Below are 20,812 nucleotides of genomic sequence, written 5' to 3' on the forward strand. Positions count from 1 at the left end.
ATGGTTCTTCGTCGGCGTCCTACGCAAACCGTACTCACATTCGGTGTCTTCATTTTGGACCGCAAGAATGTGGTTCGGGAATTTCTCACATTATTATTCATGAGCGGTAGTAGCGGTCCATTCCGTTGTCCCTTGGAGATACATATTTTACCTCGTGCCCTTTTGCTTACTTAAGTGATGGACTAATTTCAGTCAGGTAGGTATCATTGCTGCCGAAAGAAGCTCTCTTTTTTGATGAGGGTGAAGACTTGTGCGAGTGCGAAAGCGATGAACGTGTTGGCTGACGGTCGGAGTTCCAAAGAGCGCACAGGCGTGTTAAGTTTGTAAATATGTAACTGACAAATTTATTGCGGTGGAACATTTTTCCCACACACTTACGGTCGTATTTTAACTTATGTTTAGAGATGAATGTATTGATATATTTATTTAACAACGTTACTTAGTGTAATAAGCATTTTATTAAATTTTAAATGCGGACGGATTGATTAGCAAATCACTCTTTGTATGGGATACACTCCAAAAAATAAATTTTAACATTACATCCAAGAGGATGCACTTCAATCATGTCGAAAATCTCCACATGGCCACAAAAATAAACAAATGCAGTAAAAGCAGCGTAATGACAGTTCATGCACTGTATTAATGATAATTTTGTCCTTTTTTGGCAAGTAATATTACACCATATTTTCGACACGGTTGAAGTGCATCCACTTTGATGTGATATCCAAATTAATTTTTTGCTGTGTAGCGGCTATATTTTTTGCGAATTTCCTCGCGATAAGCTCGTAAGATCCTTGAAAAACGCAATATTAGTCCAAGCACGAATGTTAGTACTAATTAATACCGCAATAGCCCTGTATCTGGATCATGGCGTTTTTGTTAGAAACTGCAAAGTACCTTATTCGGGCTATTATTTGTCCATGTTGGGACTTTTTTTTATCAGGAAGAAAATTAAATAAGAAAGGAAAAACTTCTAAGTTTCATTTAAAACTCATGCACAGATATTTTCATTCAACTACTTAACCAACAGCAGTGGCTTTTTACCAATTCTACGCTCAATCCTACCAAATTGAGCGCTACCGATTGATGTTTTAATTGCACCCAACGTACCACGGCTTATGGAAAGTAATTTTTCAGTTTCTCTTTCCCTTAAATGTCACCAATACATATATTAACGGGTCACTATTAATCAGCTTATTGCACCGTGGTGCAAAACTTGAGCCCACCGCCGCCACCAGCAATGACGGCCAGCGACGAGTGTGTGGACGAGGATGATGACAAACCTGCCAATGCAGTCTGGTCTTCCAACCCAGTCGGGGTAGACAACCTTTAATTAGCCCCGCAGCAAAGCCCTTACTTCTTGGCGAACGGGTAGGGGAAAGGATTGCACAAGGTACCAGAATAAATATGCGAGAAAAAGGTCCAATCGATACCAATAATTTACGAGCAGGCGATTATAATTCACTTGTTTTGCTTAACCGATCTTGGCAGCATGTTTTACCCGACACTTGACAGCAGTGGTTGCCTTCTTCAAAAGAGTGAGACTGAGCTTAGCTTGATTATGACATATGTGGAAATCAGTGGCACCACGACGAATGATTCTAATGAACATGTTACACTTATTTATTTGCTAGCTAGAAACATGCGGTGAATTTAATGTATATTAAGATCAGTTTCACTTTCTCCTAAAAAAAATACGCTGGCAACGTTAACCATAATTTGCTATACACGGTACACAAAATGTGAGAGGATTCCAACGTTGGCTATCAGCGATGTATTTATCTGGATCATAAACGAGGCAACTGAGAACGACCAAGATCAAAGGGGCTCATTCGAGAGAAAAACATGAAGCTTTTTTACAATGCCATTGTTTTGTTTATTAAGCGCCTCTTGGATTAATTAGTCGCACCTTCATTTATATTTTCTACTGATTCCTTCGTCTACCTTGCATATAAAAAGCACGTGGGGTGATAAAGCAACCCGTTGCATTTTGACAACGACACAAAGATGAATGAATGAATTACATGACCTCGCGGTGTCCAAAGCAAACACCGAAGAAGATAGTTTGTGTTATGTTAATTAAATTAACAATGCGCCTAGTCGCTCCATTGATGGACCAGCACCCGGATTAGGTTACCACTTACCATGAATTCGCATTGGTAAATCTCGCAGTCAGGGAACGAAGTGGGGGATTTAACTATTCCCGTGGGCTGTTTCTATATCCAACCTAGGTGGAAGTCTTTTAGTATGTTTATTTATAACTTCTTCGTCTTCCCATACCTAATCATACACGTACCAGAGAAAAGGTGAGGGCTGTCGTTCAAAGTGCTATCTTTTGCTACATCATATTAATTGTATGGCTCTTCCATTCACTTCCAGTAAATATCGCCCCAAGACGAAGCTGCTCATAGTTGTTAAGCATTCTATCGGTGTAATTAAGCGATTCGACGAAGATAGCAACTGATGCGCCTCTATTTGTTATATCGCAATGGGATAAATTTTAGCACCTAGTCAAAGTTTAAACTCATCTACCACTGAGTGCCTACTAGGAGGGATAAATAGATTAGGACTGAACGATAAGAGATTTGTTTGAGAAAATGATCGTTCGACAGATACGAGCACTTCTCATTCAATTGAACTGTATCGGCACTGCAGTGGAAAAAATGTTACTTACTAAACCACTTCCAGTAGAAGATCGTTTGTACACATATTGTGAATTTTTCACCATACTGGACTCCTGATATGAGTTTATTTATTTATTTATTTATTTATTCGTCAATCAAAAACGTAGACTACATAATAACATTATATCTTATCTATGATTTCGCAGTGTTTGGAAATATTTTTTTCAGTTTTAGGGGCGACATATTTAGGTCTATCATTTCACAGTGTAGATTATAAACAGACATCATCCGATTTATCGGTCCATATTTCGCGTAGTTAGTGCGGTGACGATCTACCGCGAACAAATGTCGATTACACAATTAACGAGAAGGTACATAAAAATTAAGTCTTGATAATAAATAAGCTGAGTCAATGCGTTGCGAAGCAATATTGTTCACGGAAGAGACCATAGCATAATCTCAACGCTCTTTCAATGACTGAATGTTGATTAACAAGCAACGAGGTTCATAAGATGGGAGATGAAATTCTGTCCCTCCCAATTTACGTAGTGCATATAGTAAAAATTGCCTTTGGATTGACTCTATTCGTTCTTCATGCCTTTTCATATAAGGTGACCAAACAACACAGCAATATTCTAATATTGGTCTCACATAGGCAACATATAGTGTTTTAATTGTCAGTCCGCATCGTGCTCTTTTGCCGTGCGGATCTATTTGCTTTTTGCTTAAGGAAGTGTTACTACTACCTAAAGTACAACAAACTTAAACAGCACTTTTCAGTGCTCAACCTGTAAAAATGTTCTACCTTTTTCAACTCTTATTCCTCTTCGATCCTTGTTTGGACCCTACCCGAGGTAATTCTTCTTGGATATCGATTTGGAAAATTCCTCTTCGATCCTTCCGATTCTTATAGTAATCTGCTTGAAAGTCGATTGGAGATAAAAATTTACTGCCGCCATGGCGCCTAAACACAAAAGAAAGGGGCAAACTCTTGATCCCCCTTCTAATGAAATTAATTTGAGTAGTCAATTTGATTTGCTCACGGATGATGAGAATGATCCATCATCCAAGAAAAAATTCTAGTAAACTTTCCCGGCTTAATGCCAAGAAGGAAAAGATTCCCCCTATTGTGATTGTTGGAGCAACCCTAGGATTAAAATGAATTTCTTCCGATTTCAACAAACTCTCATGCACTAATATAGATAAGGTATAAGATAGCACTGTCGATCTCGTTTACTCCCATCAGAATGTAATTATTAATCTTTCTTCTGCTATCACTGGCCTTCAGCTAGGGAGAGAAATTGATCTCGATAGAGAGTAGGAAAGGCCTTTTCATCTATCCCTTCTGGACTGAATTCCCATATATAGCTATACGCAAACCAATATCAAATCAGTCAAAATAAATCTCTAAACAGTGCGCATCTTACTCTCGTTTGCCTCTTACGGAAATAGTTCTTATCGTATCGTAATACGGGTCGTGGTGAAGGTTTTAGGAAATTTATCCATACCGAACGGTCTTCGAGCTCCCGCCGCGGTTACAGTGATAACCACTTCCGATTTCCATGCTCTTCGCATGGAACTTTTGAATTTCGTGAAAGTTAAGTTTTCATTACAAATTGGACGTCGAGCCGGATATACCGTTTAGTGAGTTCTAACAACGGTGAAGAAGTCGGACAAGTGATTTGCGGTCAGTGCGATAGTCGAAGACTGAACTTTCGTTGCACGTTCTCGTATCGTTGCTTTCGGACGCAGCAAGCGAAAGATCGAAGGTTAATTAACTTCGATCTCGTTAGTGTCGTTGGAGGATATTCGGCAGCGATTCCTGAGGTGCTGCAACTCATCTGCAGCTAGCGTGGGTCCATCAGGCAAGCTAGGCACGCTGGTTTGGCTTGGGTCTGCATTGTGCTACAGCGGACAATAGGACGTCGGACAAAGGCATCAACTCGCCACGCCGTTGCTTCGTTTGCTTTTATCCCGGTTGAGTTTTCGCTAGGTGCTCTGGTTTTCATATTCGTTGGTGGTCTCATTGTGAGCTTAGGTGAGGAGTTGAGTTGATCGAAACGTGTCATCGATAGAAATAGGTTGTAAAGGATGGCACCGAATTTGAGGACATTTTCCCGCCAGGAGCGGTTTTATATGGACACCATGACCAATTTGAAAGAATTTGTGGCAAATTTCGTAGCTGAGCGCGACAGGGGGCAACTTGAGGGATGGAAGCAACGGGTGGAGACTTTGTACAATGATTTCCAGGCAAATCGACTGCAAATTGAAATGTGCATTGATGTTGCCGATAAGCCCGATAGCGACGAAGAAGCAGCAATGGCTACAGAAGAAGCAAATCGGCTTATTCGGCAATCGTTCGAAAATAATTATGTGCGAGTCTCTAGTTTTCTAACCATGGAACTTAACAAGTTAGCCGCAGAAACGAAAGTGAATATCCCTACTACCTCCAGAGCTAGTGCCAATTTAATAGATCAGCCTTATTCACGCATCAAGCTCCCAGAAGTCAAACTTCCAACCTTTAGTGGATGCATTTCAGAATGGATAACCTTCCGTGATACTTTTAAGTCCCTCATAGATTCAAATCCCCAACTGTCGCCAATCGACAAATTGTCGTACCTCGTTGCGTCCCTTTCTAGAGATGCTAGGAAAGTAATAGAATCCGTAGAGCACACTGCAGCAAACTATATTGTAGCCTGGACCTTATTGGAACAGCGATTTGACAATAAAAAATTAATTGTGAAATCATACATTGATGCCCTGTTTTCAATTGAACCCATGAAAAGAGAGTGCTACGAATCTCTAATGCACTTGGTAGATGATTTTGAGCGAAACTTGTGTATGGTTGACAAGATAGGCATTCCAACCGACGGCTGGAGTGTGTTGCTGGCACACATGGTTTGTAGTCGTCTAGATGCGTCGACCCTGAAGCAGTGGGAAACTCATCATAAGTCAACAGATGTACCTAAATACAAAGATGTCATCACATTTCTACGTACCCATCTTACAGTGCTCCAGTCGCTGACACTGTCGAAGTCCCGTTCAATCGATCCAGTCAAATCGGACTCGTTTCGATCTCAGAAGTTCAAAATAAATACAGTCCACACGGTTACCAATACCAGCTCATCATCCTGTTCCTGCCCTTTTTGCATGAAACAACCTCACTCACCATTCAAGTGCGACTTATTCCAGAAGTTGTCAGTAGCCCAACGTTTTGAACAGGTGAAGAAGAAAAATCTGTGCCTCAACTGTTTCTCCTCCTCTCACCTACTCAGAAATTGTTCTTCGGGCGCATGCAGAGTGTGCAACCAGAAGCACCACACCATGCTTCATCAACCATCGCAAGATCGCTCGTCCACTCATTCGAAACCACCCGCATCTGCTATAAGTTCGCAGATATCGGAATCTTCTCAGGGCGATCAATCCAACCCATCGAACCAACCTCCACAGTCCCGGCTCTCGTCCTCTGCAGAATCCCAATTGCCTTCAACCTCGGCCCAAACAACTAGCCTCGTGTCCACCACTCTTGTTGGTAGCAGTCGAAGCGTTCCTGCTACAGTTCTGCTGCAAACCGCAATCATAAAGGTTTTCGGTCCTGGTGGAGACGCCCAGTGGGCCAGAGCGCTGTTGGATCCTGCGTCACAACTGTGCCTAATCACTGAGAACATGGTGCAGAGACTGAAACTACGTCGTTATCGCAATCGCCAAGAAATTGGAGGCGTTGGCAACACTCTCGTCATTTCGTATCATGCTGTTGATGTTCGGATAGGGTCTCATTGCACGGAATTTACAGTGGAAGAACCCTGTCAAATACTAAATAAAATCACCCGTGAGCTTCCAGTGAATACGGTAGATTCTTCCTGTTGGAGCATTCCATCCGGAGTTATACTGGCCGATCCCAAGTTCCATGAACCGGGACCGATTGATCTGCTGCTGGGTATGGAGTTGTACTTCGAACTGCTCCTAGAAGGATTCATCAAGCTGGGTCCTGAGAAGCCTGTGCTACAAAACACTGTTTTCGGATGGGTAGCATCCGGAAAGGTAGGACTTGGCCATCCTCGTGACCAACCCAAGATAGCTCATGTATGCAGCATAGAATCACTTGATGATCCAATCTCTCGTTTTTGGGAAATAGAATCTTGCTGGTCACCTAGCACTCGTTCTCCTGAGGAAACCTTTTGTGAAGAACACTTTGTATCTAATACTTTTCGTGATGAATCGGGAAGATTTGTGGTCACCCTTCCGAAACGACTCGACGTGCTGTCCCAACTCGGAAGATCTAAGGAAATAGCACTCGTAGATTTCTTGCCATTGAACGTAGACTTGATGCAAATCCCAAGCTTAAGGAGATGTATGCTGCATTCATTGGGGAGTATTTGCAGCTCAACCATATGCGGGAAATCGATGACACTGACAACACTTTCCCTTCTTACTACCTACCGCATCATGGTGTGGAGAAAGCTGACAGCACGACTACCAAACTACGGGTAGTGTTCGACGCCTCTTGTCGGACGGACAGCGGAGTATCCCTTAATCAAGCGTTGATAGTGGGTCCTGTGTTGCAGGATGACGTACAGGATATATCGCTTCGCTTTAGGATGCACCAGTTTGCGATTATTGCCGATGCTGAGAAAATGTATCGACAGGTTCGTCTTCACCCTGTTGATTTTCCATTGCATCGTATTCGCTGGCGGTTCTCCTCTTCGGAACCGATCAAAACATTCGAACTAACCACCGTTACCTACGGTACTGCCTCCGCGCCGTACTTGGCTACAAGATGTCTTCTAGAGCTGTCAAAGGAAGGCGCTGATCAGTTTCCTCAAGCGGCGGATGTCCTGTCGAAGGATTTTTACATGGATGATATGCTGACCGGTGTCGACGACGAAGAAGAAGGACGGGAATTATGCAGACAATTGCGAAACCTGTTGCAGTCTGCTGGTTTTAATTTACGTAAATGGGCGTCCAACTCGCCGTCTATTCTCTCGGTCATACCGCTAGAACTGCGTGAAGAACGAGCCGTACTTGAACTAGATTCCCCAACAACCATCAAAACCCTTGGACTCATATGGGAACCATCGACGGATCTACTCCACTATTCCGTTCCCAAATGGTCCCAAACTAACACAATCACAAGACGAACCGTGCTGTCAGACACAGCAAAACTGTTCGACCCACTTGGGTTGATTGGCCCGGTGATAGTCCTTGCTAAAATCTTTGTCCAATCTCTCTGGCGAACGTCTGAATCCTGGGACGATCCATTAGACGAGCTCCAACAGCAGCATTGGTTGGAGTTCCGCAACAGTTTACATGGACTAGCATCGATCACCATCCCTAGATGGGCAGCCCCCACGTCCGTTTGCGTATCAATTGAAATTCACGGTTTCTGTGACGCCTCTGAGAAGGCTTATGGGGCCTGCATCTATCTGCGAACCGTCTCGACCGACGGGAAGATTGTCGTACATCTATTGGCTGCCAAGTCGAAAGTAGCACCTCTTGGTGATTTGAAGAAGCAGAAACGTATTTGTCTGCCTAGGTTGGAACTCTCTTCAGCACTTCTGTTGAGCCATCTCTACCAGAAGGTTCAAACCAGCACAGCGCTAAAGGTAAAGACCATCTTTTGGACTGACTCGATGATAACCCTACACTGGCTCCGGTCAACTCCATCGCGGTGGAAGACTTTCATTGCCAACAGAGTTTCGGAAGTGCAGCATCTCACGATCAACGGCATAGAAAATCCGGCGGATATCATCTCCCGTGGAATGTATCCGACACAGTTGCAAGACACATCATCCTGGTGGAAAGGCCCTGCATGGCTGAGCCAACCGTCACGGTTTTGGCCTCCTCTAACGCAACAAACATCTTTCGACTTACCGCCTGATCTACTGGAAGAGAGAACCGTTTCACTACCGGTGCAGGTGTCTTCACCAAATGAAATTTTTTTCATTCGATCGTCGTTTCCGGCTCTCGTTCGTATCGTTGCTCTTCTACGTCGCTTTAGTCACAACAGTAAGCCCGGCAATCGCCATGATCGCACTTATGGATTCTTACGTACTTCGGAACTCACTGAAGCCACCAACAACCTAGTTTGGTTGGCACAACTCGAAGTTTTCGCTAAAGACATCGCAGCAGTAGCCAACAACAGTGAGGTTGCACCCAATTCGGACTTACGAAACCTTGCTCCAATTCTCGTCGACGGAATCCTTAGAATCCGTGGCCGTCTTAGACACGCGGCTATACCCGAGGATAGGAAACATCCTGTAATCCTACCGGCACGGCATCCCCTTACCAAGTCAATTGTTACCTATTATCACCTGAAAAATTTACACGCCGGACCTCAGCTGCTTGTAGCATGTGTCCGGGAAAAGTTCTGGCCAATTCGCATTCGAAACTTGGCACGAAGCATCGTGCACGCTTGCATAAGCTGTTTTCGCTGTAATCCTCGTAGCCTCGAGCAGCTCATGGGAGATCTGCCTCCAGAAAGAGTTACTCCAACGTTGCCCTTCCTCAACACCGGGGTAGATCTTTGTGGACCGTTCCAGTATCGTAAAGGCAACAGGGCTCCTCCAACAAAGTGCTTCGTAGCCATCTTCGTGTGTCTTGTCACTAAGGCAGTTCATGTAGAGCTTGTCTACGACCTCTCCACTGTAGCAGCGCTGCATCGGTTTATCGCTCGAAGAGGCAAGCCGAACCTTATAGAGTGTGACAACGCAAAAAACTTCAAAGGAACAGCAAGGGAACTGAAATAGCTGGCGAAGCAGTTTCGTTCACAACAACGTCAGGGTGAAATAGTTAACCGCTGTGCAGACGACGGAATAACGTTCAAATTCATTCCTCCACGCAGCCCAAACTTTGGCGGGTTGTGGGAAGCGGCGGTGAAGTCCTTCAAACATCATTTTCGTCGAACCGTTGGAAACTCCGTCCTATCTCAGGATGAATTCGTCACCCTGCTGACTCGAATCGAAGCCTGCTTAAATTCAAGACCGTTAACTCCTCTTACGGCTGACCCCAATGACTTGGAAGTTTTAACGCCGGGTCACTTCCTCGTCCATCGTCCTCTTACTTGCTTTTCTGAACCCGACCTTTCGGAGGTACCTCGAAATCGGCTTGACCGCTGGCAGGAGAATCAAGAGCTTCTACGGCGCTTATGGAAACGGTGGACTATCGACTACCTGTCTGGCCTTCACCCTCGTACCAAGTGGACACGAATACGGGACAACATCACCGTAGGAACGATGGTTCTTCTGAAAGACGATAATCTTCCACCTCTGAAGTGGAGATACGGAAGAGTCAGCAATGTATACCGTGGAGACGATGACAATATACGGGTAGTAGATGTCCGGACAACCGAAGGAGAATATCGGCGCGGCATCGCAAGGATTTGTGTGCTTCCCATTCGTCAAACAACAACCGAATCAACTGGTGTACCCGGTGGAAACCCAGATGACCACTAGGCTCTTCCATCGCAGTACTCAGTATTGCGCAACGAACGGAGGCCCTTGGGCCTCCGTACCCTGTAAGTATTGTTTTATAATGAATTTTCAAAAAATAATGGAATGTTTGTACTCCGGCATGTACGGCGCATACATGGCTACTCCGATGGGCAACCATTGAGTATGCCCAACCCCGATGACATCGAGACGATCTACGCAACCCCCTGAATCGCTACGAGAACGTCGTCATAATCAAGAAGTTGTTGTCCAGTAACATGAACAATCGAGCACAACCTGGTTTGCTCACCGGTGTCGCTAATCTACGGTGTTGAGAAGTACCAGAATCTAAATCGATGGTGAGACCGGCGAGTCTTACCGTATTGTGGCGACACACCAGAGGACCATTATTCGATCAGGAAACATCTCTCAGCATCACTCGTCGTAGTAAAGTCGGTTGAAAGGTGCAACCTTTCAACAGGGGCCGGCATATGTTGGAGCAACCCTAGGATTAAAATGAATTTCTTCCGATTTCAACAAACTCTCATGCACTAATATAGATAAGGTATAAGATAGCACTGTCGATCTCGTTTACTCCCATCAGAATGTAATTATTAATCTTTCTTCTGCTATCACTGGCCTTCAGCTAGGGAGAGAAATTGATCTCGATAGAGAGTAGGAAAGGCCTTTTCATCTATCCCTTCTGGACTGAATTCCCATATATAGCTATACGCAAACCAATATCAAATCAGTCAAAATAAATCTCTAAACAGTGCGCATCTTACTCTCGTTTGCCTCTTACGGAAATAGTTCTTATCGTATCGTAATACGGGTCGTGGTGAAGGTTTTAGGAAATTTATCCATACCGAACGGTCTTCGAGCTCCCGCCGCGGTTACAGTGATAACCACTTCCGATTTCCATGCTCTTCGCATGGAACTTTTGAATTTCGTGAAAGTTAAGTTTTCATTACAAATTGGACGTCGGGGTGAATGCCGTGTATTGGCTGAAACCTTGGACGGATTTAAATGTCTTCTCAAGTATCTTACTGAGAAGAAGCACAAAATTTTTACTTACGACACCAAAACTGAACGTGTGTTCAAGGTTGTCATGAAAGGACTGCCCAGTGGTGAATCCCTGGATCAGATCAAAGATGAACTGGCAAAATTACTTGAAGTTGTGCCAAAATGAAAATGAAATCCCGTCCTGGCGATTCGCGCAACGGGATTTCTAATGATTTTTATTTTGTTCACTTCAAGTCTAGTGAACTAAACAACCTTACCGCCTTAGAAAAAGCTAACCATGTCCGAGTGAAGTGGGAACACTTCAGGAAGACTGGAGAAAATTTCCAAAACCTCACCCAGTGCCATAAGTGCCAGGGATGGGGTCACGGAACTAAAAATTGCTACATGCCAGCTAAATGCATGAATTGTGGTGATTCCTCTCACGCAACGGACGACTGTCCTGTGAAGGAAGATCCTAAGAAATTTAAAAAATTTGGACAACTTACGTTTATAGCTGCCTATTTGCTATTCCAATGCGTAGGCCAGCAAAAGAATTTTCTCAAGGGTGACCTTCAGAAACTTACCCGTCATAGGTCAAAAATTTTCATTATTGGTGATTTAAATGCAAAACACCGCTCATGGAATAATGCTCAAAGCAATTCCAATGGTAATATTCTGTTTGATGGTTGTTCTGCAAGTTATTACCCTATTCAATATCCAAACAGCCCAACATGCTTTTCTTCAGCAAGAAATCCCTCAACTATTGATTTGGTCTTAACTGATTCATGTCAACTTTGTAGCTAATTGGCTATCCATGCTGACTTCGGTTCTGATCACCTTCCAGTAACTTTTGAAAAATCCCAAGAAATAATTTCTAATCCCAACAGCTCTACTTTCTATTACCATAGAGCTGATTGGGAGCAATATCGAAAATTTATGGAATATAACATCGATCCAAACATTCCTTTGCAAATCAAAGATGAAATTAATTATGCTCTTGAATCTCTGACTACTTCTATAGTTGAAGCAAGACCTGCCTCAGTACCAAAATGCGAGGTTAAATTCGATTCAATTACAATAGACGACGATCTTCAGCTCTTGATTCGTCTTCAAAATGTCAGTAGGAGACAATATCAAAGAACACGCGATCCTGCCATGAAAGTTATCTGGCGGGATTTGCAAAAACAAATTAAAAGGCGATTCTTGGCCATGAGGAAAAAAATTTTTGTAAAATAATGTTTCTAAATTAGACCCGAGTTCCAAACCCTTTTGGAAACTCACAAAAATTTTGAAAAAACCTCAAAAGCCAATTCCAGCGCTTAAAGAAGGTGGTAAAATTTTGATCACAAATTTGGAAAAAGCTCAGAAACTTGCTAAGCAATTCGAGAGTTCCCATAATTTCAGTTTGGGTCTTACTAGTCCTATTGAGAATCAGGTTGCTCGGGATTATATGAATATTTCCTCGGGAAAATATTTTTGATGATACCTGCGGGACTAATTTGGACGAAGTAAGGTCTATACCAAAAAAAATCGTAATATGAAAGCTCCAGGTGATGATAGAATTTTCTATATCCTCATCAAAAAACTCCCAGAGAGTACCTTGTCTTTCCTGGTAAAATTATTTAACAGATGTTTCCATTTGGCATACTTTCCTGATAAATGGAAAAATGCAAAAGTTGTTCCAATTTTGAAGCCGGATAAAAATCCAGCTGAAGCTTCTAGCTACCGCCCAATAAGTTTGCTTTCTTCAATAAGTAAACTTTTTGAAAAGATAATTTTGAATAGAATGATGCTTCACATCAATACGAACTCAATTTTTGCAGATGAGCAGTTTGGATTTCGGCATGGGCATTCAACTACTCATCAACTCTTAAGAGTTACCAATTTAATTCGTTCAAACAAATCTGAAGGCCACTCAACTGAAGTTGCTCTTCTAGACATTGAAAGAGCATTCGACAGTGTTTGGCATGAAGGTTTGATTGCTAAATTGAAAAAGTTTAAATTCCACTTTATATTATGAAAATAGTTCAACATTATTTAACAGACAGAACTCTGCAGGTAAATTATCAAAATTCCAAATCTAATCGACTACCTGTTAGAGCAGGAGTTCCTCAGGGTAGCATTCTTGGGCCTATATTGTATAACATTTTCACTTTGGGCCTCCCTGATTTGCCTCAGGGTTGCCACAAATCTTTGTTCGCTGATGACACAGGCATTTCCGCTAAAGGAAAAACTCTTCGTGTTATTTGTAGCAGACTGCAGAAAAGTTTAGATATTTTCGTTTCTTATTTACAAAAATGGAAGATTTCTCCCAACGCTTCCAAAACTCAACTTATAATATTTCCACATAAGCCTAGAGCTTCGTTTTTGAAACCTAGTAGTAGTCACATAGTCAATATGAACGGAGTTCCAATTTCCTGGTCAAACAAAGTGAAATATCTTGGATTAATACTTGACAATAATAACAAATATATAAAATGTGCCAATATGGTCTAGTTGTTGCACTACCAGGAAAAAAGCACTTCAAAGGATTCAGAACAAAGATCTGAAGATGATTTGTAAGTTGCCTCCTTGGTATAGTACTACCGAGGTACATAGAATTTCGAATGTTGAGACTTTAGAACAAATGTCCAACAAAATAATTAATAATTTCAGGCAAAAATCGTTGCAATCCTCAATTGCAACGATTAATTCCCTTTATACTTAGATAAGATTTAGTTTTAGTTTTTAGTTTTAAGATTTCAATTGTTATACTGACATGCAGGTTTAAAAAACCTGTTTAAAATACTGAATTGCCAAGGCAGGAACAATGTAAAAACACTTAGATATATATCATAACAATTAAGGCTGGTAAGTTACTGTAGTAACTAGAGCACCTAGGTTAAAATGAAATTTAATTTATTTTGAATTTGGAACAAATAAAGAGTTAAAAAAAATTGATGATAATCATAACTATGGCCCGGTGGTCAGAGGTGAGGCCAGCAGCTGCTCTATTTGCTCTATTCATTGCACTGCATTGGACATCACTTATCCAACATGTGTGATGTAGAACACATACGAGCTGTGTTTGTTCACATCGACCGATACTGAGTGGTGCGGTACAAGCACATATCGTCAGTAATAGACGATTGGTGTGTATTAGAGAACGTTTGCGAAACGAGACTAGGGAGGGAAACGGATTCGAAACTCAAATGTCATTAGCCAAATACATCCGTAGACCATTGGTCCACCGTTGTATAATTGGCAATGCACCCGTGTACTGAATGGGAATTGTGGGTTCGAATCCCACCGGTGCCCTTAGATTTTTTCACAAATTTTCTCACACACCCGTCTCTTACCGATGATATCTCTCAGTATCTTCTTACTTTCGTATAAACAAATAAAATTGACTTTAGTCGTTAACCGTAATTCATGTCCTTTGTTATTCTGGCATCGGCAAGCCAGCTGTAAATCAATGTAAAACTGTTACTGTTTTCTAAGAATCTCGAGGGCAAATCTGTCCGTGATTTGGAAACAGTGCTGAATTATGGCTGCTCTCATTATTCGAAAACCATGATCTATTTCTTTAACATTGATGTCTGTGTTAGGGAAGTTTGTTCTTTATATTCCTCTTAATTCAAAAGCGATATGCTTATGATTATCAACATTGGTACTTAAGAACGACGTCCTTGTTAGTGATGGCACCACGGGGCTGTCATGTTCCTATACAACTTGAGTCTCACTTTGATAATTTTTCAAGCTCTTTTTGGTTCAGTTTTGACACAACTTCATCTCAATTCACAGCCTTTCAAATCGGTAATTCAACATTCTCGTAAAGTCTATGTTATATTAATCTTAATTTAACTTGTGAGCAAAGAATGTTATGTATAAATGTTGGATGTAGCTGATTGCCTTCATTGTTTTTGAGACGTCTGATGAAAATGGGTCCTGTATGATGAAGTAGCACTTTACCCTATTCGGGGCAGCGTTTTAATGCAGATAATATTGAGTGCAACCATGGAGGGAACTTAGAATAAACGTTTGTTTTCGAATTTGAGCACAACTTTTTCGATGCTGTTCGGAATTAGTATGACGTAATTTTCAATTTGATAAAGAGCAGACCAGGAGCGTTTTTAACCAGTAACATTGCCTCTCGAGGAGAAATTTGTTGATATATCTGTTGTATACTGCAGTTGTGCAGGTCCCAACATGGGCAGCTGTTCCTGATTTTAGTGCGATGGACAATAGTGTAATGCAAAATTTGAAATTTTCACTCCATAGTGCTTAAATAAACGGCTCCAAATTGGGTCCTGATCACCCTTCCAAAATTTGAAATCATTTAGTTAAAAACTATACTATACACAAAGTGGTTGAAGCTTATATGGGAATTACTATGACAAAAGAAATGTTTTTGTTCATAGCTTTCTAACAATTCACCATATTTATTTACAAACAATTTTGGTAACTATGCTCCTATGATTTTTTTTTAGTTCCAACTTTGCCTGACCACTTTACTATTAAATTTAAGGAACTAAAGTTATTAATGGTTCAAGAGGCTGATGTCTTATGATCATGCCTAATCAACTGCTCAGCAGGCAACATTGGTGTTTCAGGCACGTGAATTTTAGCAGAAAAATCATGGGTTCTATGCCACACTGCAAGATACAGTGATGCCTACAAAGTAACTGCTTGATCATGTCATAAGATTACCCATCTCTTAAATAATTAATTAATATTTCATTTGTCATTTGACTAAAAAACGATCTTCAGCTAATTTTAAGCTGAGAAAATTTTCTAAAAGAAAAGCTATCGAACTTTCACTCAGAGCAATATAGAAAAAGGGTAGAAGGCAATATTCAAAAAGTTTGGATTTCACACAATAATTCCCATACAATGCTTTTGTGCACAGTCAGATTCTAATCAAACGATTTCAAATTTTGAGAGGCTTATCAGGACCCGATTTGAAACCGTATAAACACTGTGGAGCGAAAAGTATATTGAACAAGTTTGTCATAATGTAAGATCAAGCCCAGAAGCGACGTCTTTCTATGGATTAAATTGATAGCAAACAGTTCGTATCATGGAGAAAGAAGTTAGTAAGGATTCGCATACATTCCATTCAAACGCAGTTTATTGTATGTATAGATCGTTTTAGGAATTGGTTGGCTCGTTCAGGTGCAAGAATGTCGGGATCTACACAGACATCATTTCACTAGAAATTCAAGTACCTGGAGGCTCTGGGCATGAACAAGAACGCCGAATGTCAGAAATGCCTCGGAATTTTACGCTGTAATTTTTCCGTTCTGCGCCACTATCAGAAGCTGTTCGACTGGAAACAACCCGGAGTGGGTTGTCTGTACTGAGCACGATCAAGGATGAATTCATGGCCGAGACAATTGAACTAGAAGCAGCGGCAGATCACTTGATTGAACATGGGCAAAGAGTAAAACGGCGAATCAATTGTTTTGCGATTTCGATCAACAATTAATGCAAGAGAACGACATAAGCAACACATTAGCGGATAGGATAGTCGACATGCAAGACGTTGAGCATTTATAAACACAAATTTGTTTTTTACCACGGTTTTATTGTTTAAGAATAAACAACTTTTAATCAAACCAAAACCAAAAATGGTTTAAATGTTCCAAAATTTTGCATTTTTCATACGCTATATAAAAAAATACATACACTTTTTTGGAATTTTTACATTTTACTGCGTAATAGTTACTCAAGCATTGTTAAATTTAACCCTAATTTGGTTAAGAACCAATGCAACAGTTGATTCACTCAAATTTGGTTACATGTAGTTAAACTAAATTGATTCTGGGTTTGTTTGGTTACTTATTTTTGACCGATAAGATTGGTTCTCATTTAAATCGACCGTTAGAAATTTTCGAGTAAAGCTGACATTTAACTTTCACGTCGGTTTGTTAGTAGTAAAAGATGACTTTCACGGCCACAATTGTTTCTACAAAATTTTCGTTTATGATTCCTCTATTTACGTCTATGATGGAAATGGGATATAACCACGTAACCGTCAGCACCGTAAGATGCATTAATGTGCATTAACCACTACGCCAGGCTGTCTTTCTTGTCATTATTTAGCTATTTCATAACCTGTTTTTTTTTCCTCTGTTCGGGACCTAACACCACGGCAACCAGTAATTTGATCTATTGTAAACAACTTTGTGGACGATGATTACGGAACATCGCATGAATTATTTGAAATTCGTACAAGTTCAGCAAGCTGGGCAGAAATGCAGTTGTACCCATCGAAAAATTAAAAGATGTAAGCTATGGAAAAATATTTGAAGTACTGGGAACTTCGAAGAAGTTGACGAAAAATCCCAGGATTTCGTAGAATATTCTACATATTCAGGGAACTTTATATAGGCTTTGAGTTCATGGAGTTTAAGTTCAAGAAACTTCTTGAAAGTACACGAATCTTCATATAACTGATATTCACGGATTTGTGATGAAATCTCTGGATATTATTCAAGACTTTCCAACTTAATCAAGTAATGTTCTGAATATTTGCAAGTGTTCAAAAATTCAAAAGACGTCTTCTTGACATCCTTCCCAGACGGAAGTTTGATGAGAGAGTATTTAAAGGATGTACAGCTGGTCGGAGATTTAAAGACTTCTGGATATTTTTCAATACTTCAGGTCGATCAAGTATTATTGTGAAGATATTCACCCAAAACTGAACGTTGATCAGGAAGTATTCAAAAGATCTCCAGCTAATCGAATATTTCCGTGAAAGTCCTGTGAATATTCAATTGGATCAAGTTTTATTTTGAAACATCCGATTTTGGTTACATTATTCATATTCAACATATTCAGGAAGAAGCTTAAAATATGAAATCAAAAACTTCATTTATTTAACAAAAATCTTCATATGCCAGCTTAAAATAAAAAAAAATCCATCGGAAGTCTTCTTCAGCTTCCACATGTCTTGAAACAACTTCACATATCATTAAATGTCTTCAAAATGTCTGCATATCTGCCTTCACAGAATTTTAAATGTCTTCAAAATGAAGATATGTCGTTAAATCTGGTGTCCCTAGTATTAAAGAAATCTCATTTTTTAATCATTCTTCTAAGGAGATGAAACATGCATTTCAGAACATCGTTAAAAGAAATTAGATACATACGAATATTAAAACAATTTACTGCCTTTATTGACTTCCCGGGATCCCGGGATATCAAATAAATATTTCCCGAATCCCGGGATGGTGAAAACCACCGGGAAATGGAAGCTCTAGTTTTGAGTTGAAGATAGTAGACTGTATTCGGATACTCACTGAATTTCTCCACGTCTGCTGATACTTGCAGTTTACCCATGATCAAAAATCAAATTATTTTTCAGATCGTTCATTACTGCATGATTCTCCCCACCAATCAGTTCCATCGCTACCAGGAGGCGGAAAGAATGTGCTACAATATTGATCCTTTGCTCAGTCCTGCTCATGGGCAGCCAGGGGATTCTGCATAGTTTCCATTTTCTTTACTTCTTAGCAATTTCCCTTGCTCCAAATACCTTCAATGTTTCCTTGGAATCAATTCACGCATTATCTGAAATTATGCCCCCCCCCCCTTATAGTCTGCCTGTCTTCACACACGTTCTCTACATAAATTCTTGCTTATTGGCTTCAATCCTAACAACCGACGTCATTTTCATAGCCTATAATTTGATACAATCTTTATCTCACCATCCCCCCAATACGCAGAAGCATGCGTTAGTCCTCATCTTAAAACTCTTCAAGCATCCGTCGGTTCCAAGTTTTTTTTTAGGTCAATCGCGAAAAGTTAAGCCTCCCTACGTTTTGAGCGATTAATCAATTAAAAGTAAGTGCTAGTGACAGAATCCACCTCACTGATTCGTTTGGGACAGTTCCAAGGTAAAGAGGACAGCAAAAAAATACACTTGTGCTTGTACTTGTGCTTGTGCTTACTGAGTCCGGCGCCTTAAAATATGTCCACCATGTTGGTGTAAATAAAATATCAAATAACTATAAAACGCTTAATTTACTATGAATACATCCAAAAGACAAGCAAATTAAAACGAAATAAACCATAAAAGGGGATCTTTAAGCTCAGGCACCGAGGAGCACGCGTTCGATTCCCTGCAGATACTTAAGAAACCGTTACCATTGCAAACATTTGGTAATAATGTCCCAAAGAGGAATTTGAATGCTCTTTCTCTCTTTTTTCGGCACGGCTTTCGTTTCGTCCAAGCCCTACTTTGCTACATGTTCGCCGTGTAAAACATATCACCTCGACCATTGCGCCCTGTTTTTTGCTTTAAAATATTGAATAACAAGAGAAACAAAAATCCCAACCATCTTCCTCATTATCGTAATTTCAACTTTGTACTACCCAAAAAGTTGGATAAGTTATAGCGCCAATAAACATTCTACTCTTACCATCCAAATAAAGACTTTTACATAAATATTGTCGCCCATCTTGCGAGTGAAGGAAAATGATTTCTTTCTCTTTCGAGCAGCACAGATCTTCCCTAAATTTATTTGTCTTATCTCCCCTTCAATTATGACCAATTTATTAACACCACCCATTTACACCATCGACTTGGTGCACAAGCAAGTATCATATAGTATTTTTTTTTGTCTTTTCACTTTTATTTGTTGTTTTGCAAAACTCAACCCCTCGAATTCTTATTTATGACTGTCATAATTAATTTCCTATATTTATTTAACTCTTTCTTTCAGCGATGGCAGCGACGGTGGTTCGTGCTGTACGACGACGGGGAGCTCACATATTCGGTGGACGAACACGTAAGTATAACTTTCAGTGGATCGAAATGCAGACAATCGATATGAAGTTTGGAAAAAAAATATGTTGCATAGTTTCTACATCTTAAAGGCTGCTCCAAGATTTTTTTTTTCTTGTTAAAACCGTCGTTTCAAATCAATTCCCCAAACGACAAGCTTGAAAACCCAACAAAAGGATCAAGGTTCACGCGCAGTAGGTGTTTGAAATCCAATGCTGAGCTAATGTCTGAGCATTTGAAATTGAATGCCTGTATTTTAGAATTTTGCCGTGTTTCAATCAAACTGCATGCAGCTTGAATGCAGGCGCAGATGAAAAATATGAACGTTCTCTTGCAAGTTGTATTATGAAGTGTTGAATTGCGTGAATTTATAACATAAATGTTGTACAAGAATTACCTTGCTTTACCTTTCCATCGAGGCTAAGACCTGGTATTCTGGTATTATACATAGAAGTCGTCTCCATTCCTCTCGGTCAATGGCCTCATGTAGCCTTGCCCGCCTTGGAGATTCAGGTGAGCAATAATTGAATATTGACTTTCTCTGGTCACGTCTTCTTTCAGAAGGAACGTAAAGCCGTTGGTCCCTGCCCATGTGTTGATGAGTTCAAAAGGTCCCAGGTAGAGATGGATCCACCTCAGAGTATAAAAATAGGAAAGTAAAATTCCAACTTCACTCAGTTTTTAATACCATGCGCTCTTCTTCTCCGCTTTGCTTCGACTATCTTCAATGTGCAAAAAAAGACTGAAGGAACCACATTTTGCTCCTTTAAGAAAAACTTTTTGGCTTGATTAAATCCGTTTAACACATAAACGGAGCTTGGGTCGACATTCCGGCGAAAAAGCTAAGCCAACCCGACACCAACCTGACTTTTACCAAACCTCAACCCGATGTTGAGCCGACATTGCCTCGACATAAACCCAAAAGTGATCCGACATCAATCCGACATTGGATCGACATCGACGTTAAATTTGCCTTACATTGATCCGAC

The 20,812-nt window shown here is 40.7% G+C and overlaps 2 protein-coding genes across 4 annotated transcripts in view; both read left to right on the top strand.

The window, feature by feature from the left end:
* Nucleotides 1-20,812, top strand: part of osp (outspread) — a 534,113-nt gene that overhangs the window by 391,239 nt on the left and 122,062 nt on the right. For all 3 annotated transcript variants that reach the window (XM_065222626.1, XM_065222627.1, XM_065222629.1), the window contains exon 3: nucleotides 19,762-19,827. In XM_065222626.1, coding sequence (XP_065078698.1) covers nucleotides 19,762-19,827 — 66 coding nt within the window. The remainder of the gene's footprint in view (nucleotides 1-19,761; nucleotides 19,828-20,812) is intronic.
* puml (pummelig) overlaps nucleotides 1-20,812 on the top strand; it is a 418,871-nt gene that overhangs the window by 238,054 nt on the left and 160,005 nt on the right. The gene's annotated exons all lie outside the window — the stretch shown is intronic.

This window comes from Ochlerotatus camptorhynchus, unplaced genomic scaffold (assembly GCF_037179485.1).
Source record: "Ochlerotatus camptorhynchus isolate MF236.1 unplaced genomic scaffold, CSIRO-AGI_Acam_v1.1 ptg000176l, whole genome shotgun sequence".
Lineage (NCBI taxonomy): Eukaryota > Metazoa > Arthropoda > Insecta > Diptera > Culicidae > Ochlerotatus > Ochlerotatus camptorhynchus.